Source organism: Periplaneta americana, chromosome 6 (assembly GCF_040183065.1).
Source record: "Periplaneta americana isolate PAMFEO1 chromosome 6, P.americana_PAMFEO1_priV1, whole genome shotgun sequence".
Taxonomy (NCBI): domain Eukaryota; kingdom Metazoa; phylum Arthropoda; class Insecta; order Blattodea; family Blattidae; genus Periplaneta; species Periplaneta americana.
The window spans coordinates 170,487,021-170,506,213 of NC_091122.1; the positions used below are offsets into that span (position 1 = coordinate 170,487,021).

General features: G+C 34.8%; 1 protein-coding gene across 2 annotated transcripts in view; it reads right to left on the reverse strand.

Moving 5' to 3' along the window:
* rho-5 (rhomboid-5) overlaps positions 1-19,193 on the reverse strand; it is a 579,824-nt gene that overhangs the window by 44,362 nt on the left and 516,269 nt on the right. For both annotated transcript variants that reach the window (XM_069829535.1, XM_069829536.1), the window contains exon 6: positions 12,010-12,126. In XM_069829535.1, the coding sequence (XP_069685636.1) occupies positions 12,010-12,126 (117 nt within the window). The remainder of the gene's footprint in view (positions 1-12,009; positions 12,127-19,193) is intronic.

Here is a 19,193-nt window from a genome sequence, read left to right on the forward strand (position 1 = left end):
TAGCCTATGTACTTTAGTTCACAATCTATATATATATATATATATATATATATATATATATATATATATATATATATAAATAAAATTTGAACTGGTAATGGAAATTACGGGAAAACGGCTGAACGGATATTAATGAGTAACCCCTCATTTTCATGCCCGGCATCCAAAGTTTTCAGTGAAATGTCAATTTTCCTACATAATTTTCCGATTTTCCAAAATCCACCTGTTGTCATTTTTGGGAACTAATTTTATGGAATCACGGCCGACTTGATTGAATTTCAGAACAAAACACACACTACAATAAACAATAGGCTATTACACGAAGGCTATATGACCTGCAGGATTGCCGACATATTTAGAGCTCAATTCAATTTGTTATTAAAAACTGATTCTGCAGTGTATAATTTTCTGAGTACAGCTGTGTATTGGATATTCAAATCTACGAACTTTGAGGTGGTTTGATGACATTATTACCATTAGAAATTAAATATTATTATAGTTAATATCATGATGCGTCTATTCTTCATTAATTGTACATAATATTGATGCTATATTGATGACATGAAAGAGAAACGTTTTGAGGTTATGTAAGTAAATGTACAGAATATCTTAATTTAGATATTCATTTCTATAATTTACTGAGTGACTGCTATATATAACTACAAAACTTAAGTAAGATAATAATATTGTTATTAAAAATCAAATATTTTTATACTTATTAAACCAGTGGGATTGGGTCTTTTTCATATACTTAATGGCGGTGTAGTGTAGATATTGATATGTGTCATTGTCTTCAGAATTGGCTCGAGAGAGCGCAAAAATTACAGTTCTTAAGGAAAGATAAAAAGGTATTACTGATAAAATAAGAGGCCTAGAAAATTTTTTAGTCTCCAGATCATTTCAGCAAGAACTCTTAGTAGGATAAAATGATTTTACGCTCTACATTTCAAGTTCTACATGCAGCAGTTATACGAAAATGCTATTGTTCGAAAGCTTAGCAAACCTGACATTTTTTTAACTTTTGCCTACAATCCACAATGACCTGAAATAGCTATTTCTATCGTCCTGACATTGATACTTGCGTTTTAGCGTTGATACTAAAAAACAGAAGTTGGATAGGTTCAAGAAAAAGTATTTGGCCTAAAAAAATCCATTGAGAGGGAGTATGTTTCATTATTATGGAAGCAAATAACTATCATTTGCATTTGCTGCACAAGCCACTAGTATAACAATAATTTTAACTAATAAGTTACTGCCGGTTTCATCAACAGACGTTAAAAATTCCCTAAAGCATTGATACATAACAACTGTTTAAAATCTTAACAATTGCTATCTCTCGCGAGAATTACGAACAGAACAATGCGGCGTCTGAATCATAGTATTTTTTAACGCATCCAGATGTGCTTTTTTTTTGGAAGTAACTGAAAAAAAAATATCGCGTGAAATGAACATAAAGAGAGCTAGGTGCATATTTATATTGACTATTTCGTTTATATGACGTCATTCCATTTTCGGTCAATGAAGTGTAATGACATTTTGAATTCTAACCAATCACAGTCATACATCGCGATAATTTCTGCAGCTCGATTTATCACTATCAATTTATCGCATGGTCATTCTTCTGTTTCGTCAGTGTCGCCAACTATTTCCACGTAAATCGATGAGCATGAATCCACTGTACTAAACAAAGTGCGAAATCCTACTTCCACATCTATATCTTCGCTTGGAACATTTTGATTACAGGATTCATTTGCATAATTAAAATAAAATTAACTTCAAAACTGTCGGATTGAGCTCAAAATTTGCATACACATTGTTAATGCATCTAACAAACAGTTAACAAAATGAAATAAACTGGATCAAAATTGTAAAAATGTCAAAATTCACTCCTACAAGGAGCAATCAATAATTTTCCGGACTGCCCTGAATGTAGACAACACACAGGACATAGGCAACGGAAAAGTTATCTAGAACAAGGGAAACGCCTGCTATCTTACTAAATGCATCACTTGAAAGGCAGAGAAGAAGACTAGTCATAACGCATATTTGAAGAGATTCCAGGAAAACTGGTAATAGTTCCTTTGACATGTCTGCACAAAGTCACGTGTAGAAGCTCAGTTCTTAAAGACAATCTGACGCTGTTTGATAGACTGACTCAACAGACATGGAAGCAATGATCTTCAGTGACACGCATGTATGTTGAATGGTACAATAAATACAGGGACATCACTTTATTTTTACCAACATTTTTAACATTAACCTGGCTATACTCGGAAACACTGTTGCCCCCTTCCATTACAGGAGTTTGATGTTACTAGTGCAATATGTAAACAAATCATTTTACTAGGTATAGGAGGAGAGAAAAGTAGTGTATCCATTTATGTTGTATGGAAATACGATATTACGATTTTCAGTTTGATCATCACTTTTACGGAATTTATCAAAATATAGTACAGTAGTAACATTTTTTTTCAAAAACTCAACTTTTCTGGCGGCTATGTTCGTTATGTATTGTCTACTTTATTTAGCATATTAATTATTGATGTTATCATACAATATAGAGAGTGCATTTAAATTGAGGGGCTCATAAGTAAAGGGCTGTAAGTGCACTTGTTACTTTTGAGAAAATGGGGTTTAAATATTTAAGCTTTCGTAAAATCGGTGAAATTTTTTATTTAAATTTTAATGTGTGATGCGATTAAAATATCCCTTTGCCACTAAAATTTTAGATACTTTAGCTTACACTGGATGCACTTAACTCATGTTATTACAAATGTCACTAGCATTCCTTTGCTTCTAGCCACCTCAATTCAAAATAAGCTAATCTGAATTTTTAAACATGTTGCTGAAAATGGTTGCCGTTCATTACAATGCAGGCTTCAATTCAGTATGCATATTATTAAAAACATTTTGAAGCATATTCTCTGAAATTGAATTTATCGTTTCTTGAATATAATTTTTAGTACGATATTATTAATATAGGTTCTTTCTTCTATAGAAAACGCAATCATATTTATGAAACACACTATACACTGCAGCGTTTACTTCACTGCTTGAAGACTTCGAATGCAACAGCGGCCGTAAGTTTGTGTGTCTGATGGGAGCAAGGACATTAGTGAAGGAGTGAGAGTGAAGTACATTCAGAAATGCAGGTACAATAAAAATGCAAGTAAAAATAAAATGATGTCCCTGTACAAGCGCAGTTCGGAAATATATTGATTGCACCTTGTAATGCGCCTTAAAAATAGGTAGCCTACTTTATCACCGATCAACATTGAATCTATCAAAATGGAATTTTTTTTTTATCTGACATAATTAAAAAAATTCACAATATAGAATCGACCAGTATTTTTATCACCAAACATGGAGTAACAATTTGTCACATAACATACTCTTTTTCCATGTCATCGCTCTCACTTTTGTTTATAATGGACGTTCAAGGCTAAATACATTTGCTATCAATACATCTTAGTAATTTAAATACACTATCAGAGCTAAAATAATATATAAAACTGTCAGAATGATATAATTCGCATGACATCATTGTCATGGGCAAGTCGTTGTGTTTTAGTTCTTAATTCAATGAACTTATTGTTCATCCAACTGTGATTTGGAGAAAAGGGGAAGAGAAGGGGAATGTAACTAAATTTGTGATGCTAAACGCAACCGAGCTCTTTTTACGTGCCGTGTTTTTACATTTTAATCTGGAAGGACAACTGCTACCATCTATATAATAAAAAGTGAAACATTAAGGGGGAGGAAGAGAAAAAGAGAGAGAAAAACAAAAGAGTATATTTCTGCTGGTGCTCTCATAATGCTTAATTTTAATTTTTAAATAATACATATTTATATTTAACTCAATAATGTCTGCTGCTCTGCACGCAAACACACATACAGGGTGTTTCGTAATATGTGAGATACATTTCAGAAACAGAATCGATAGCTAAGAAGTGATACCTCGTATCTACAAAATTGGTTATTCAGTATAATTACATGATTATTTAGATTAACTACATTATTATTATTATTATTATTATTATTATTATTATTATGTTAAAAAATTGTACAGTTAACTAATACTTTGTTCTCGAGTGGAAGATCTTGCAAAGCAGAAACAGGTCACGTCACGTCACGTCACGTATATCCATAGGGACGCTATTAATTTTTTTTTACCATATAACGCACTCCTTTTTGACAGCACAACAGACTTGCCGATGGAGTATGAAAGTAATTTTTTTGACGAGTATTTATACTAAGAACTGTTGAATTAGTTACAAAGTTTTCATGATTACATACGAGGAAGTTTATTAATGACTATTACACTTTTACTACGTCACACTACTTTCGACCAATAAAACGGCACGAAAGGACGTCTTTCACCCAGTCATGGTTGCTTATCGCACAATTTTATCGCGTCCCTAGCATTTGTTTAATTTTATCGCGTCCCTAGCATTTGTTTATTTTTATCACTACCCTAGCATTTGTTTCTTTGTTTGCCAACATTTGAAACTGCACTGGTCTGGACGTCAAAAAACAGAAAATTACAAACCACTCCAGTCGATGCACATCACTTTCAAATATGACTCGCATTTTGGCATTCAAGAACAAGAATTAATAAAGATCACTGGTCATATATGAAGAGCACCATTCGGAAATCCTGAATGAGTTGAGGGATACACCATGTACATCAACGAGTTCACTTCTTTTACGCACACGTCCAATATAACATCAACTGAACCACCAACCACCAACCACCAAAACATTCAAATTTGAAAATTGTACTTTCAATAATTGTTTCTTTTAAAATTATCCATGTTTATTTTTTATTTCATTATCGTTAATTAAAACGTTTCTTGTTTATTTCATCATCCCTAATTAAAACTTTTCTAACACTTGTTTATATTATTTAGGTTATGTTTGTTATAGCTTCTGCTATATATTATGGATAGTCACGTATCAGAGATTGTTTAATACTAAGATTTATTGAAAATCATCTGTCAAGTGACGTTGATTACTGGGATCCGGATGATTGAAATGGTATGCAAAAGTTTTAATAAAAATGAAACTGAATCAACAAAGCCTTCTTGACTAGTAACAGTCCACAGAGTTCAATGATGATTCCATAGTTGGCACAACTGATACCAGTAACAAGAAAACATCATCATAAAACACTACTGCCATCTAGCGTAATGTTGAGACGGTACAATAATACATTTGAAGACAGTTGTATTTTCGTAAGCCAATTAATATTTTATTGTACATTTTGTTATTTCTAATCTTTATATAGCCTACTTTCTTCTAATCGTGTAATAGTCAATTAAATCCCACTCGAGTTTTGATTTTCTCTAGATAAATCAAAACCTCTAGTGAGATTACTGTTGAAAAAATATACTGACAAAACATGTGCATTATTTGTAGTTTTTTGAAAATAGCTCTACATTATTCCCTAGAATTGGCACAATACTATTATGTAGTGTGTGTGTGTGTTTATATGTCACGTATCCACAGGGACGCTATTAAAAAATTTAAGTTTGTTAACCGCACAATAGTAGACTGGAACAGCTTACCTGCGGCAATCTTTCAGGGTGGTCCTCTTAAAATCAATACATTTAAGGAAAGCCTGAGAAGATTAGACTGAAATAATGTGATTGTAGGTGCAGTGTAATTACCTAAGCTGTCATGTAATTAATTAAGTTGATATGTAATTAATTAAGATGATATGTAATTAAGTTGATATGTAAATAAATTAAAGTGATATGTAATTAATTTAGATGATATGTAATTAAGTTGATATGTAATTAATTAAGGTGATATGTAGTTACTTAAATTGGTAATAGTTGGGTGAAACAGAAGTACTTATAAGTTAGGTTTACTTTTGCTTATTGTAGGCGTTAATATAGAATAGTTTTTATTTATAGTACTAGATTTATTGCATCTATTTATTTATAGTTAGAAATAAATTTACGTTTATTTTATTGTTTTTTATTGCTGTAATTATTATATTATTGTGATGGTATTATTGTATATTATATATCATTGCCACCGGGTGTATACCCAATTGTGTGTTAATAAATACATACATACATGTATGTACGTATGTATATATGTGCATGTACGACGAACGAATTTAAATATGTACTACGTAACAATATGCAATCGTAGGAAAATGAAAACTGTGGAAATCTAAGTAATATCGCAAAACTCAATTCTGTTACCATTGTGTGGAATACAACTTTTTACAAAACCTTCCGGAAATCGAACAACGATCTCTATGTCCTGCTATGCTTTGAGCAATAGGGATGGATACTGGGAAGAAAACCTTATCTTTTTCTGATCTACGTCACCTAAGTTGTTCAGTTGGCGCTTATCCCATCTGAGTGAAAATACAGTTTTTAAATTGCAACATTACTTCAGTGACATAATCTTGAAGATGTTATTTACTTAGTTACTTATTTATATATACAGGCTGCTTCCGAGGTGGTGTTACAAACTTTAAGGGATGATGGCGAAGGGCTCATGTATCAATTTGAGATAAGGAACCCTGGTCCGGAAATGACCGAGTCGAAAGTTACAAGCAAAAATAGTTGTATGGAAATGAAATAATTGTATTCCTCTGTACACCTTATTTATGTGTATTTATCTATACAACTTACACATACTGTATTCATCTGATGTTGTTTACGTTGTCTACTTACAATATTCCATTCAGTACACTGTCAGATAGCGTAATGTGTAACGGACATGGTCGGTCCTGATATGCATGTCTGTAGACGTATGTGTGCAAGTTGCAGTGTCCAGTCGATCAGTCTTAGTGAAATGGAGGAGTACACGAGAGCGGAATAAGCAGACCTGATTTTCGAATACGGTTGAGCCAATGGGAACAGTAGACAAGCTCACAGATTGTATTGTACAAGTACCCACGTAGGAGACATCCGGTCCATACCATCTTTCCACGACCGTTCCAAAGGTTAAGGGAAGGAGGGCACGTGGTGTCAAATTACAATTCAATTTCCACACAACTATTTTTGCTTATAACTTTCGACTCAGTCATTTCCGAACCAGGGTTCCTTATCTCAAATTGATACATGTGTCCTTCGCCATCATCCCTGAAAGTTTATAACACCACCTCGGAAACACCCTGTATGTATATATATATATATTTATTTATTTATTTATTTATTTATTTATGTCTATAACAGGGCAAAGCCTCAATTACAATAGACAGTACAAATATTTGCTTAGAACATAAAATTGAAGATAACATTACATACATGAAATAATTATTTACACCAGAGCCGACATTCACGATGGCATGTTATGTTGTACTGTCAAACGCACGTGGTCGCATGCCAATACAATACATTTGTCAGCACCGCTTTTGTTTCCTGGATGTCAGAAGCAGAATGTGTCATATGCACGGAACTTCGTTCTGTACTCAAACACTGAATCAAGTGGTAAATAAAATAGTAACTTAACTTGTTTTCAATGTAAGTTGGACCAGTTATTAATTATTTTACATCTCAAACTGGACCGTTCTGTGTTCGTGTCTAATGCAGACTAAAATACAGCTGATTATACACTACCGGTCAAAAGTTTTCGATAGGCTATAAAAACAAAATTATACACTTTATTTCAATGTACAAACACATGGGAAAAACTAAATAGACCAACAAAATAAATATTTTCTCTCTCTAGCATTATGATATGACAGAATATTCAAAACGAAATCCCTGTTTTAACCACAAATCCATAGTTGTGATAGGTGATCGAAAACTTTTGACTGGTAGTGTATGTGCAGTAGTTCTACCAATTTATATATAAAAAAAATGTTTCGGTATGAAAAACAGAATTATATTCCTTTTAGTTTAATTTGCAAAAGTACATGCTATTATTATTATTATTATTATTATTATTATTATTATTATTATTATACTTACTTACTTACTTAGTGGCTTTTAAGGAACCCGGAGGTTCATTGCCGCCCTCACATAAGCCCGCCATTGGTCCCTATCCTGAGCAAGATTAATCCAGTCTCTACCATCATATCCCACCTCCCCCAAATCCATTTTAATATTACCCTCCCATCTACGTCTCGGCCTCCCCAAAGGTCTTTTCCCCTCTGGCCTCCCAACTAACACTCTATATGCATTTCGGGATTCGCCCATACGTGCTACATGCCCTGCCCATCTCAAATGTCTGGATTTAATGTTCCTAATTATGTCTGGTGAAAAATACAATGCGTGCAGCTCTGCATTGTGTAACTTTCTCCATTCTCCTGTAACTTCATCCCTCTTAGTCCCAAATATTTTCCTAAGAACCTTATTCTCAAAAACCCTCAATCTCTGTTCCTCTCTCAAAGTGAGAGTCCAAGTTTCACAGCCATACAGAACAACCGGTAATATAACTGTTTTATAAATTGTAACTTTCAGATTTTTTGACAGCAGACTAGATGACAAAAGCTTCCCAACCGAATAAAAACAGGCATTTCCCATATTTATTCTGCGTTTAATTTCCTCCCGAGTGTCATTTATATTTGTTACTGTTGCTCCAAAATATTTGAATTTTTCCACCTCTTCTTCTTCTTCTTCTTCTTCTTATTATTATTATTATTATTATTATTATTATTATTATTATTATTATTATCATTATCATTATATGCATATGAATATAGTAGTTGAACATTAAACTGAAGGCCATTGACAAACTCTTGATAACACAGTCCCTCTCTTATCTGATCTGTTCGCATTAACAGAATGTGTCTTTAATTATAAGCTGTAATAGGTTTGCCAACATCTCACCACTGACCAGCTGAAGACATGTGGCTAATATAGCTACTTAGTCTACGGCTGAAATTGTAAATTTCGGCTACACAAAAAGAAGATTTTATAGTTCAGTAATAATATAAATGTTATAAAACTGATAAATCTTGTAAATAATTTGTATTCATAATATCTGTTTATAAAATTGTCAGATTGGGAACACTTATAAACCAATTTATTTCCATCGTACTCATCGGAACACAGCTACACTCTCGGACCCGTGGCAAACTAAGGAACTTCTAGAGGACACAACTTTCATCGTAAGAGTTAAACTCCCCTGTTTTTCAATAAGTTGGAAGTTATCCATACAGGTTATATATCTTCAAATTATGAACTGTATTAAGAATAATTATCTATATGAAATTAAAGCACTCAAGTACAAATCTGTATGAAAATAAAATCTCTTTCACTATGAACTCATAAAAAATATGATATTTTACGTAACCTTGTGTAAAATTAATTGTATTAAACTAGTGTATAACGTATACATCCTTTTCTTTCGTAAATTTCAAAACATCAAACTTAAGTTTCATGTTTCGCAGAGTTCCCACCTAAAAATTAATTTAATGTTACGACTTGGAACATAAAATTGCAATTCATAAAACTAATCTCTGTACATTCCAACAGAGAAATGACTGTATTCGTTCATTCCCCGGTTCATTCTACGTAAAACAATAAATTAATGAAAAAGAAAGTTACTTTTATTTTTCGGAATAAATCGTCATTGTGTGGTTTAAATTTCAAACAAGTCCCATTAAGGGAGTGACGAGTGAAAATTTTGTAATTTTCAGTCAAAAATCGCATTTTCGTTTTCTTGCAAAAATGAATCCGCACTTCTTATTTATATGTTGAGCAAGTTTAAATGCTCAGCGGCGCTCGAAAGCATAAAAATTATGCAATAGGCTGTACCCTTGAACTTCAATTCCAATGCAAATTTTACAAGCTGTTTTCTCACACTTTTTTTTCAGAACATTTCGTCAGATTCGAAGTGTAAAGGCTCTTACAATTTTGATGCTAGAAACATGAAATTTTTACTGCATGTTCCAAACACTGTGGTTAACAAAATAGTGATGGGTTTTATGATTAAATGAATACTTTTAGAAGTAAAAAATGAAATATTTATAGTGACAATGAAAATTTTTATTTTTAGGTTTGCAGTGGTTTTAATTTTTCTCCCCATTTATAGTAAAGATATAGGAAAGCTAATACGTGATATATGAATTGGAATTATGTTATATACGTCACTGTGTACGTTAACAGAAAACCACAATTCCAAGTCACACAGAGTTTGTGTGCACTCGATGTGGGTCTCTGGCGTTTCGTCAGCCCACGCGAGTTGTGTGGATATAAAGGGAAAAGTTGAGACGGTGTCGGGTGGAGTTCCCGGGTAGCTCAGTTGGGAGAGCGCTGGTACGTTCAACCAGAGGTCCCACGATCGATACCCGGCCCCGGAACAATTTTTCCCTTGAAATTATTCAAAACAAGCCTCTTTCAGCGCTCGGAATTCTGGAACCATTTACTGCAGAACATTGAACGAGAGCTCATTTTGAAGCTGACATTTGGTAGGTTACGTTAAGAAGTAATTCTTATTTTTATTGTACAGAGAGAGACAGATAATCTGATTTTACTTGCTTTTAGGCTTTTTGGCCATTTGTAAAAATGTAAAAAAAATATTGAGAAAAAACCTTGCATTATTAAGAGGTATTCGGCATTGTTTGCTTAGTGGTACGGCAATAAGTTTCGAGGGTATTAAATAGATTATTGTCACACGCCTAGACTTGAACGGCGCAGTACCGCACGCACTGGCCGAGAGCTGAAGATAAGCGAGCGTTGGGCGTCATTTTACTCCTGTGATGAAAACCTGTGATGAAGCTAGCACAGCCAGGACTGCTAGACGACACATCACCTGTTTTTCTCCTGGCCTTGCGTGTCTAGGCTAGCTCCCGTCTCACAGTCAGCTGGTTAGTTCACGCGCGTACTATTTATTTTCTTTATTTGATATTTTCAATACTTTCTTATCAACACACCATCAGTAAAAATATGTTTATTTGTACTTTCAATGCGGAATCTAACTATATATTTTAAAAATATTTTTTCCTAGCCAAAGGCGTCTTAATGAGGAAAAATCTAAATTTCTCCATTTCCATAAAAATTAAGAAAATCTGTTTATATGTCAATATAAACTTTAATTTCTCAGCATCAAAATAAACCATGATTTTGATCATTGGGTGAAAGGGTTTCGGAGCTACAGCAGTTTAAAGTTGCTAATTTTATGAAAATACGATAAATTTAAATATTGTTAATTTAAACACTATGAAGTTCTGATGCCTCAAACTTTGCACAAAGCATTGTATCACAGTTCTCTACGTACAAAAAAAGTTTCATTGTATTTAGAAATTGTAAGGTCAATTTTCTCTATACTTCGGTCGATTTGAGATGGAATAGCTCGTATGTATATTTCTATGAGGTCTCGAAATGGATTTTCTGCAGCATCACATACATTCACTTTATACTTCAAGTAATGAGAAAGTACTGGGTGTTCATTTCAAAGTGTGTCATGACGTCACTGTTGTGAGTCAGCGATTTGAAGCGAGTTTCAGCTTTTATGTCAGAGAAGTTGCCTATTAATCAAGGCGTTCAATCTGAACTTGAGAACGTGTACGGTATAACTTGAATGTCGTAGCAACAGATGGCGGTCTGTAAAGTCTGTGTGCTACCATAACCTCTTTCGAACTGCGTTTTGCGCGGGCAAGTCGTACGCAGGGTAATTTGTTATCATCGATTGCGTACGGCAACATTCCACAACACAAATCAAAATGCTCCGTGTCCATGTTGACCGTCCAAGTTAACAAATACGTAAGTAATCGTCTTAACCCTCTCCCCATATTCCGACAGTAAGAAAAAAAAACTCACTTCAGTACGTGTTTCCAAACAGTTCACATTCTTGCCACTACTGGCGTTACCGTACGTATCGGTAAGTAATCTTCAGAATGAACGCCGTACTTGCTAGGCAACTTCTCTCGCATTTAGGTAATACGCCTCTGCGGAAGTGTAGGAAGATTGAATTCTCTAGGCTCATCGACTAGCCACATGACGACATACAGCGAGCCATGACACATTTTGAACTGAACACCCAGTAGAAGATAGATTGAAGAGACAGTGGGTAAGATATCATCTCGAGCTAACTTACCTCGTCTTCTGTAATGGGGGAGGATGGCCCCGGGCTGGGAGCGACTGTGGAAGAGGGATAACTGCGGGACCACTTCCGGCTGACGGAAACAGGCCTCGGCCGATGACGGGTAAGAGTCTGTAACACAAACAATAACAGTTCTATACCTGATTGAAAGTCACTGTTTGAGGATTACTATTTTGTCCTTTGATAGTTTTCTCAATTCTCTATTAGTATTTATTAGTATTTATTTATTTAATCTGGTAGAGATAAGGTCATCAGGCCTTCTCTGCCCCTCTACCAGGGGATTACAACTATAATATGAAGAATAAAATTACAATTAATATGAATTCTCTATCAACTTCTTATTTTGAATGCTGTACAATGAACCGTCTACATTTTTCAGCCAGTTAAGCATCACCTCTGAAACAGCATGGGTTTTATTAAGTGACAAAAGGAAAGTTCGTCTGGCTTTTTCGTCGTCTACAGGGTGATCCGTTTGCGAAGACATAAAATGAAGACTCTATAACAGTGGTTGCCAAACACCACGAAATTGTGACGTAATAGAAATGCAACCCGCACACCACTATCGGAAGGAGAGGGGTGGAGTGGGTATCTCCTCAGGTAATGCAGTGAATAACAGTGCAGAGACGGACTGTGACCAAAAAACGAAAGCAATATAATATTCTTCTACTTATTAACTATACACACTTTTTTCCATGTTAATTTTTTATCCTCCTATTAATTATTTTTGTATTATTAATAAAATAAAATAAATTTATTTTCTTATTTACCATAGAAAGAGCGTGTACTTTACATCAGCAGATATTTGAAATTAGAAGAACGTACCAGACTGGTCATGAAGTTGTAAATTACACTACATACTTAAAAAAAAACGTTGAAGTATTTTACTCCGATTAAGACATAGAAGCCGATATTTTTTATTGTTTATTTATTAATAAAATATTTAAATTACACTCATACGTAGAAAAAAAACGTGGAAGTATTTTACACCGATTAAAACACAGAAGCCAATACTTTTTATTGTTTATTTATTAATGAAATATTAAAATTACGCTACATACGTCGAAAAAAACGTCGATGTATTTTACCCCGATTAAGACATAGAAGCCGTTACTGTTTTTTTTTTGTTGGTTTATTATTCAAGTTACAGGTAAGGGCGTGGTAGTCTTCATAACAAGAAAAATAATGACAACGTACATTGTTCTTTTATACTTCATTTAAAATTTTACAGCAAATTAAGTATCTCATATTTTTGCCATCTGCACAAAATAAATACTTTTCCTCCCATGCTCCTTAAAATTAAGTTTTTACTTACTATCTGTTTTCGAAAAGACATCGAAACATATTATCCTACACACTTGTAACATTACATGCGTACGTCCGCTGCTGATAAATGTCTTTACTTATATCGAAGTGATGGCTGTAAACCAGCCGGGGCGAAAAGGCCATGGTGCGCCGAGCCACCGTGTAAGCTGCAACGTGCATAGCACCTATAGAGGGAGGCGGACAACCGAAGGGGAAGTTAATGTTTAGGACGTGTAACGAAGAAAGAAATGAACAGGAAAACAAAGGACACATTATCACAACCTAAAATTAACTGTCTTCAGAATGTCTCTGCGACAAAGTTTCAAAATCAGGAATTATGTCACTTACTGTCAATCGCAGTTGATCACGAAGGTATTTGTCTGTCAGTCGTGATCTAAATTTGATTTTTACTATTTTCATTGTTGAAAATAATTTTTCACGAACGTAAGTTACAGCGAACATGGCTTCAACAGAGCAAGCGAAAGAACGAAGCTTCAAATATTTATTTTTTTTTCCAAAGATGTGAAAAGTTCAATATCTGTCAAATCCTTACACCTAGCTTTCATTTAACGTCACATTGTAAATCTGTGAGTTTAAATTGAAAATCTGACCGCATTATTCGTACATCTGCTGTAAAAGAATCGACGTACAGAGATGATAATAATGATGATGATGATAATAATAATAATAATAATAATAATAATAATAATAATAATAATAATAATAATAATAATAACACTTAACCTTTTAATGTTTCATCAGTAACATGTAGTAACTTATAATGCCGTTTTATGTTATACAACCGTTTTCCTAGTAATATTTGTGAACAAATCATACATTTAATATTTTCATCATATTGTAAGCAAAAGAATGCATCCTCCCATCGTTTTTTATAGAGGTACATGGTTTCGAGAGAGATATTGCGACGATACGCCACTCGCAGGTCCGAGACAAATACAAATAGTACGGAGTTTGACTCCAGTGAGTAAGAGGGTGGGGGTTGTAGGTAGGAAGCGAGAGAAAAGCACTGCGAGCCACAATGTGCTCGTGAGTCACATTTTCGCCGCGGCTGCTGTAAACAGAGGGTGGGGATATGATGTCATGGTTATGCTTGAGTGGAGACAGGGGCATGTGTTGCGACACAGCTTTTGGCGATCACTGCTCTGTAACATGAAAACGATTGCTATTTATTTTTCAGTATTCTGTATTGAATTTATTGAACATTGGACAGTCAATGAGCACAAATATGTGCATCGACTAAGTCAATATATAGGGTATATCATAATGAACTATAAAATAAACAAGCAGAGGGCATAAAAGACGATAAAATCGTATCAGAAACACTCTACAACATTAACATTAAAATCGCATCTCTTTTCGAGATTGAAAACATGATATTTGCAATTTTTGAAGACATGATAAAATAATTATTCATTATTTTGGTTACCCTACACTTAGGAAGGTCAAAATAGGGAAAACTCTGTTAATTCCGCAGTAGTGCATATATGATTTTACTGCGGCTTTACAATAGCGTGAACGTAAGTTTTGAGAGACTGTCAACAGGAGGCGTGTCCTCTGCAGTGCTATAGAAAAAAATCAAGGATATTGGTCGACACCTCTGTCGGCAATACAGTGAAACATCGAAAGTTGGCTGTTTTTCGTGTTTTGCTACACAGCTGTGAAGAAAGTGAGCATTGTTACATATAAATTGTTCCTTTTATGTTACTTTCATAATCTATTTCATAATTATTTACGACTGCGGAATTAGTCAAGTCCTATTGCGGATTTATCCGCACTGTTGCGGAATTACCAGTTGTTCTTTTTCAACTGTAATGTATGTACAACTAAATATATTTGCATTTTAATAGGTCTCTTTATCTCATTTGGTAATGAAAGGTTTCGTCCATGTCTACATACCTTGATAATATTTTTCAATGAACATTTTGATAAAAATATGATAGATTTACTTCTTAATATTGCGGAATTAGCCGAGTTTCCCCTATGTGTACGTCATTTCTTACTTACTTGCGGCTTTTAAGGAAGCTAGAGGTTCACTGCCGCCCTAACATAAGCTCACCATCGGTTCTATCCTGTGCAATATTAATCCAGACTCTATCGTCGTATCTCACCTCCCTCAAATCCATTTTAATATTATCCTTCCATCTATGTATCGGGCTCCCCAAAGATATTTTCCCCTCCGGCCTCCCTACTAACACTCTAACTATAACTAACTATAGTCCTATTTTCTCCAATATCTGTGGAATACAAAAAATCTGATCAATAGTCGATCTATTACGCCTAAAACCACATCGATGATCCCCAGTCATTTCATCTACATATGGAGTTTATCTTCTCAAAAAAATATTGGACAAATTTTTGCAGGCGCGTCGCGACGTTAACGAAAGTGGTATTCCTCGAAAGCTACTACAGTTAGTCTTTTTCCCATTCTTAAAGATAGGTACGATTACGGACTCCTTCCAGTATTCAGATAAAATTTCCTTCTCCTAAATAGCAAGTATAATCTTATAAATTTATTTGTCTAAAATTTTTCTGCCGTTCTCGGGGTCTTGCCTTTGTCATGCTGGCCGCGGGATTCGAGGTTCGTCGGTTTGAACCCGGCCAAGGCGATGGGTTTTACATAATTCTCCTTAGAACGTGTCTCTACGAGATGGAAATATAGTTGCAGATCCCATGTCATTGATTTACGAAACGTAGAAGAACCATATTTCTGAAAAAGTGATCCAGGTAAGACTTGTAATCCATTTCTGACCCTAGTTGAATAACTTCAGCCGTTGAAAATGTCGTTAAATAAAGTAGACTTACGTATTCTCAAAATGAACCGTGGCGCTGTCCTGCTTCCTACGACTCTAAAATGAATACTTAACACAAACAAGAGACGTGGTACATGAAGTGAAGAACTTGTAGTGAACATTTTTCCAATATCCGGGAAATTACGAAGCAATCTTGAGAATAGAAAACCCTCAGCCAGGCAAATCTCGGATTCCGAGCACAACCTGCTTTAGTACTTGTTGGTTCAGCAATAACAAGTTTTATTTCTTGCAGCGCTATTGCGAAGTGAGGTCAAAAACGCAGATGGATGGATGCAATTACCAGCTGAACCAGACAGACGACGATGCAAATGGAACGGCCTTCCTCTTCAACCCACTTCCTTTACATTCTGCCTGTTTTAAATTCGTATTGCTCTGTCCGGAGTTAAAGGCTATGTGCACGAGAGTGGCCTAACTGTAGAGTTAACTGATGAGAGAGGAATGGATGATGCAAAAGAAATAAGGAAGTGAGAATAGTCGTTGAAAGAAAGAAGAAACAGTAGAATTGGAAATGATGAAGACATAAAGCAGGAAGAAAATGCAGAATAAATACATAAGGAAGAGAGGTAGAAAAACACTAAGAAAAGAGAAGAAGAAAGAGGAAAATAGATGGGAATATAAAAAAGAAGACATGATAAGAGAAGAAAATGTGAGAGAAGATGAGATAATTGAAGAGGGGAAAGAAAAGGAGAGAACAGAAGGAAGTATAGCAGAAAATAGAAAAGAAGAGAAGGGAATGAAACAGAAGAGGAAAGAAGAATATGAAACAGAAGAGAAGAAAACACGATGAGAGAAAGAGACTAAACAGGAAAGAAGAGAACACGAGAAAAGAGAAGGGAATAAAACAGGAAAGAAGAGAACACGAGAAAAGAGAAGGGAATAAAACAGGAAAGAAGAGAACACGAGAAAAGAGAAGGGAATAAAACAGGAAAGAAGAGAACACGAGAAAAGAGAAGGGAATAAAACAGGAAAGAAGAGAACACGAGAAAAGAGAAGGGAATAAAACAGGAAAGAAGAGAACACAAGAAAAGAGAAGGGAATAAAACAGGAAAGAAGAGAACACGAGAAAAGAGAAGGGAATAAAACAGGAAAGAAGAAAAGCAAAATAGAAGAGAAAAAACGTTAGAGGAAAAAAGACAACAAGAGAGAGAGAGAATAAAAGAGAAGAGGAGAGAAGAGAAAAGAAAGAGAAGAGAAGGAAAAAAAGAGAATGGAGAAAAGAAAGAGAAGAGAAGAGAAAGAGAAGAAAAATAGAAGAAAAGAGATGAACAGAGAATAGAAGAGAAGAGATGAACAGAGAAGAGAAGAGATGAACAGAGAAGAGAAGAGAAGAGATGAACAGAGAAGAGAAGAGAAGAGATGAACAGAGAAGAGAAGAGAAGAGATGAACAGAGAAGAGAAGAACAGAGAATAGAAGAGAAGAGATGAACAGAGAATAGAAGAGAAGAGATGAACAGAGAATAGAAGAGAAGAGATGAACAGAGAATAGAAGAGAAGAGATGAACAGAGAAGAGAAGAGATGAACAGAGAAGAGAAGGGAAGAAGAGAAGAGAAGACAATAGAAGAGATGAACAGAGAATAGAAGAGAAGATATGAACAGAGAAGAGAAGAGAAGAGATGAACAGAGAAGAGAAGAGATGAACAGAGAAGAGAAGGGAAGAGATGAACAGAGAAGAGAAGGGAAGAAGAGAAGAGAAGAACAGAGAAGAGAAGGGAAGAGATGAACAGAGAATAGAAGAGAAGAGATGAACAGAGAAGAGAAGAGATGAACAGAGAAGAGAAGGGAAGAGATGAACAGAGAAGAGAAGGGAAGAAGAGAAGAGAAGAACAGAGAAGAGAAGGGAAGAGATGAACAGAGAATAGAAGAGAAGAGATGAACAGAGAAGAGAAGAGAAGAGATGAACAGAGAAGAGAAGGGAAGAAGAGAAGAGAAGAGATGAACAGAGAAGAGAAGACAATAGAAGAGATGAACAGAGAATAGAAGAGAAGAGATGAACAGAGAATAGAAGACAATAGAAGAGATGAACAGAGAAGAGAAGAGAAGAGATGAACAGAGAAGAGAAGACAATAGAAGAGATGAACAGAGAATAGAAGAGAAGAGATGAACAGAGAATAGAAGACAATAGAAGAGATGAACAGAGAATAGAAGAGAAGAGATGAACAGAGAAGAGAAGACAATAGAAGAGATGAACAGAGAATAGAAGAGAAGAGATGAACAGAGAAGAGAAGACAATAGAAGAGATGAACAGAGAAGAGAAGACAATAGAAGAGATGAACAGAGAAGAGAAGGGAAGAAGAGAAGAGAAGAGATGAACAGAGAAGAGAAGACAATAGAAGAGATGAACAGAGAATAGAAGAGAAGAGATGAACAGAGAATAGAAGAGAAGAGATGAACAGAGAAGAGAAGAGAAGAAGAGAAGGGAAGAGGAGAAGAGAAGAGAAGAGAAGAGATGAACAGAGAATAGAAGAGAGGAGAAGAGAAGAAGGGAAACGTTACAGGAAAAAAGAAACAGGAGAGAGAGAATAAAACAGGACAGAAAAAGAAGGGAATAGAACAGGAAAGAAGAAATAGAAACAGATAAAAGAGAAGAGAGGAAGGTACAGAATAAAGACGAAAAGGGAACTGAAGATAAGATGGCACAATATAACATGATAAAACATAAATAGGTATACCGTAATATGACATGACGTAATGGGACTTGTAGCTTAATGTAATGTAACGTGAGACGACACGACACAAGAATAGCGTAACAGTAACATAGCACTAGTAGGCCCTATAACGTAACATAACGTGACATATAACACGACACAAGAGTATCATAACAATAGCATAACACTAGCATAACGTGACGTCAGGTCACGTCAAGTAACGTCTATTCTCAATAGCTCCTCGCTTTTCAAAAAAGATTTTCATTTCGAACTTTTTTTCAATGCTTTCCTTAGACATTGAGCTGTATATTATTAAAATTACAGCGCGATTAACTATCATTGGAACTATGACATATAAATGTTTTAAGGAGCGGGAAATTCGTACAACAGAGCCTTACG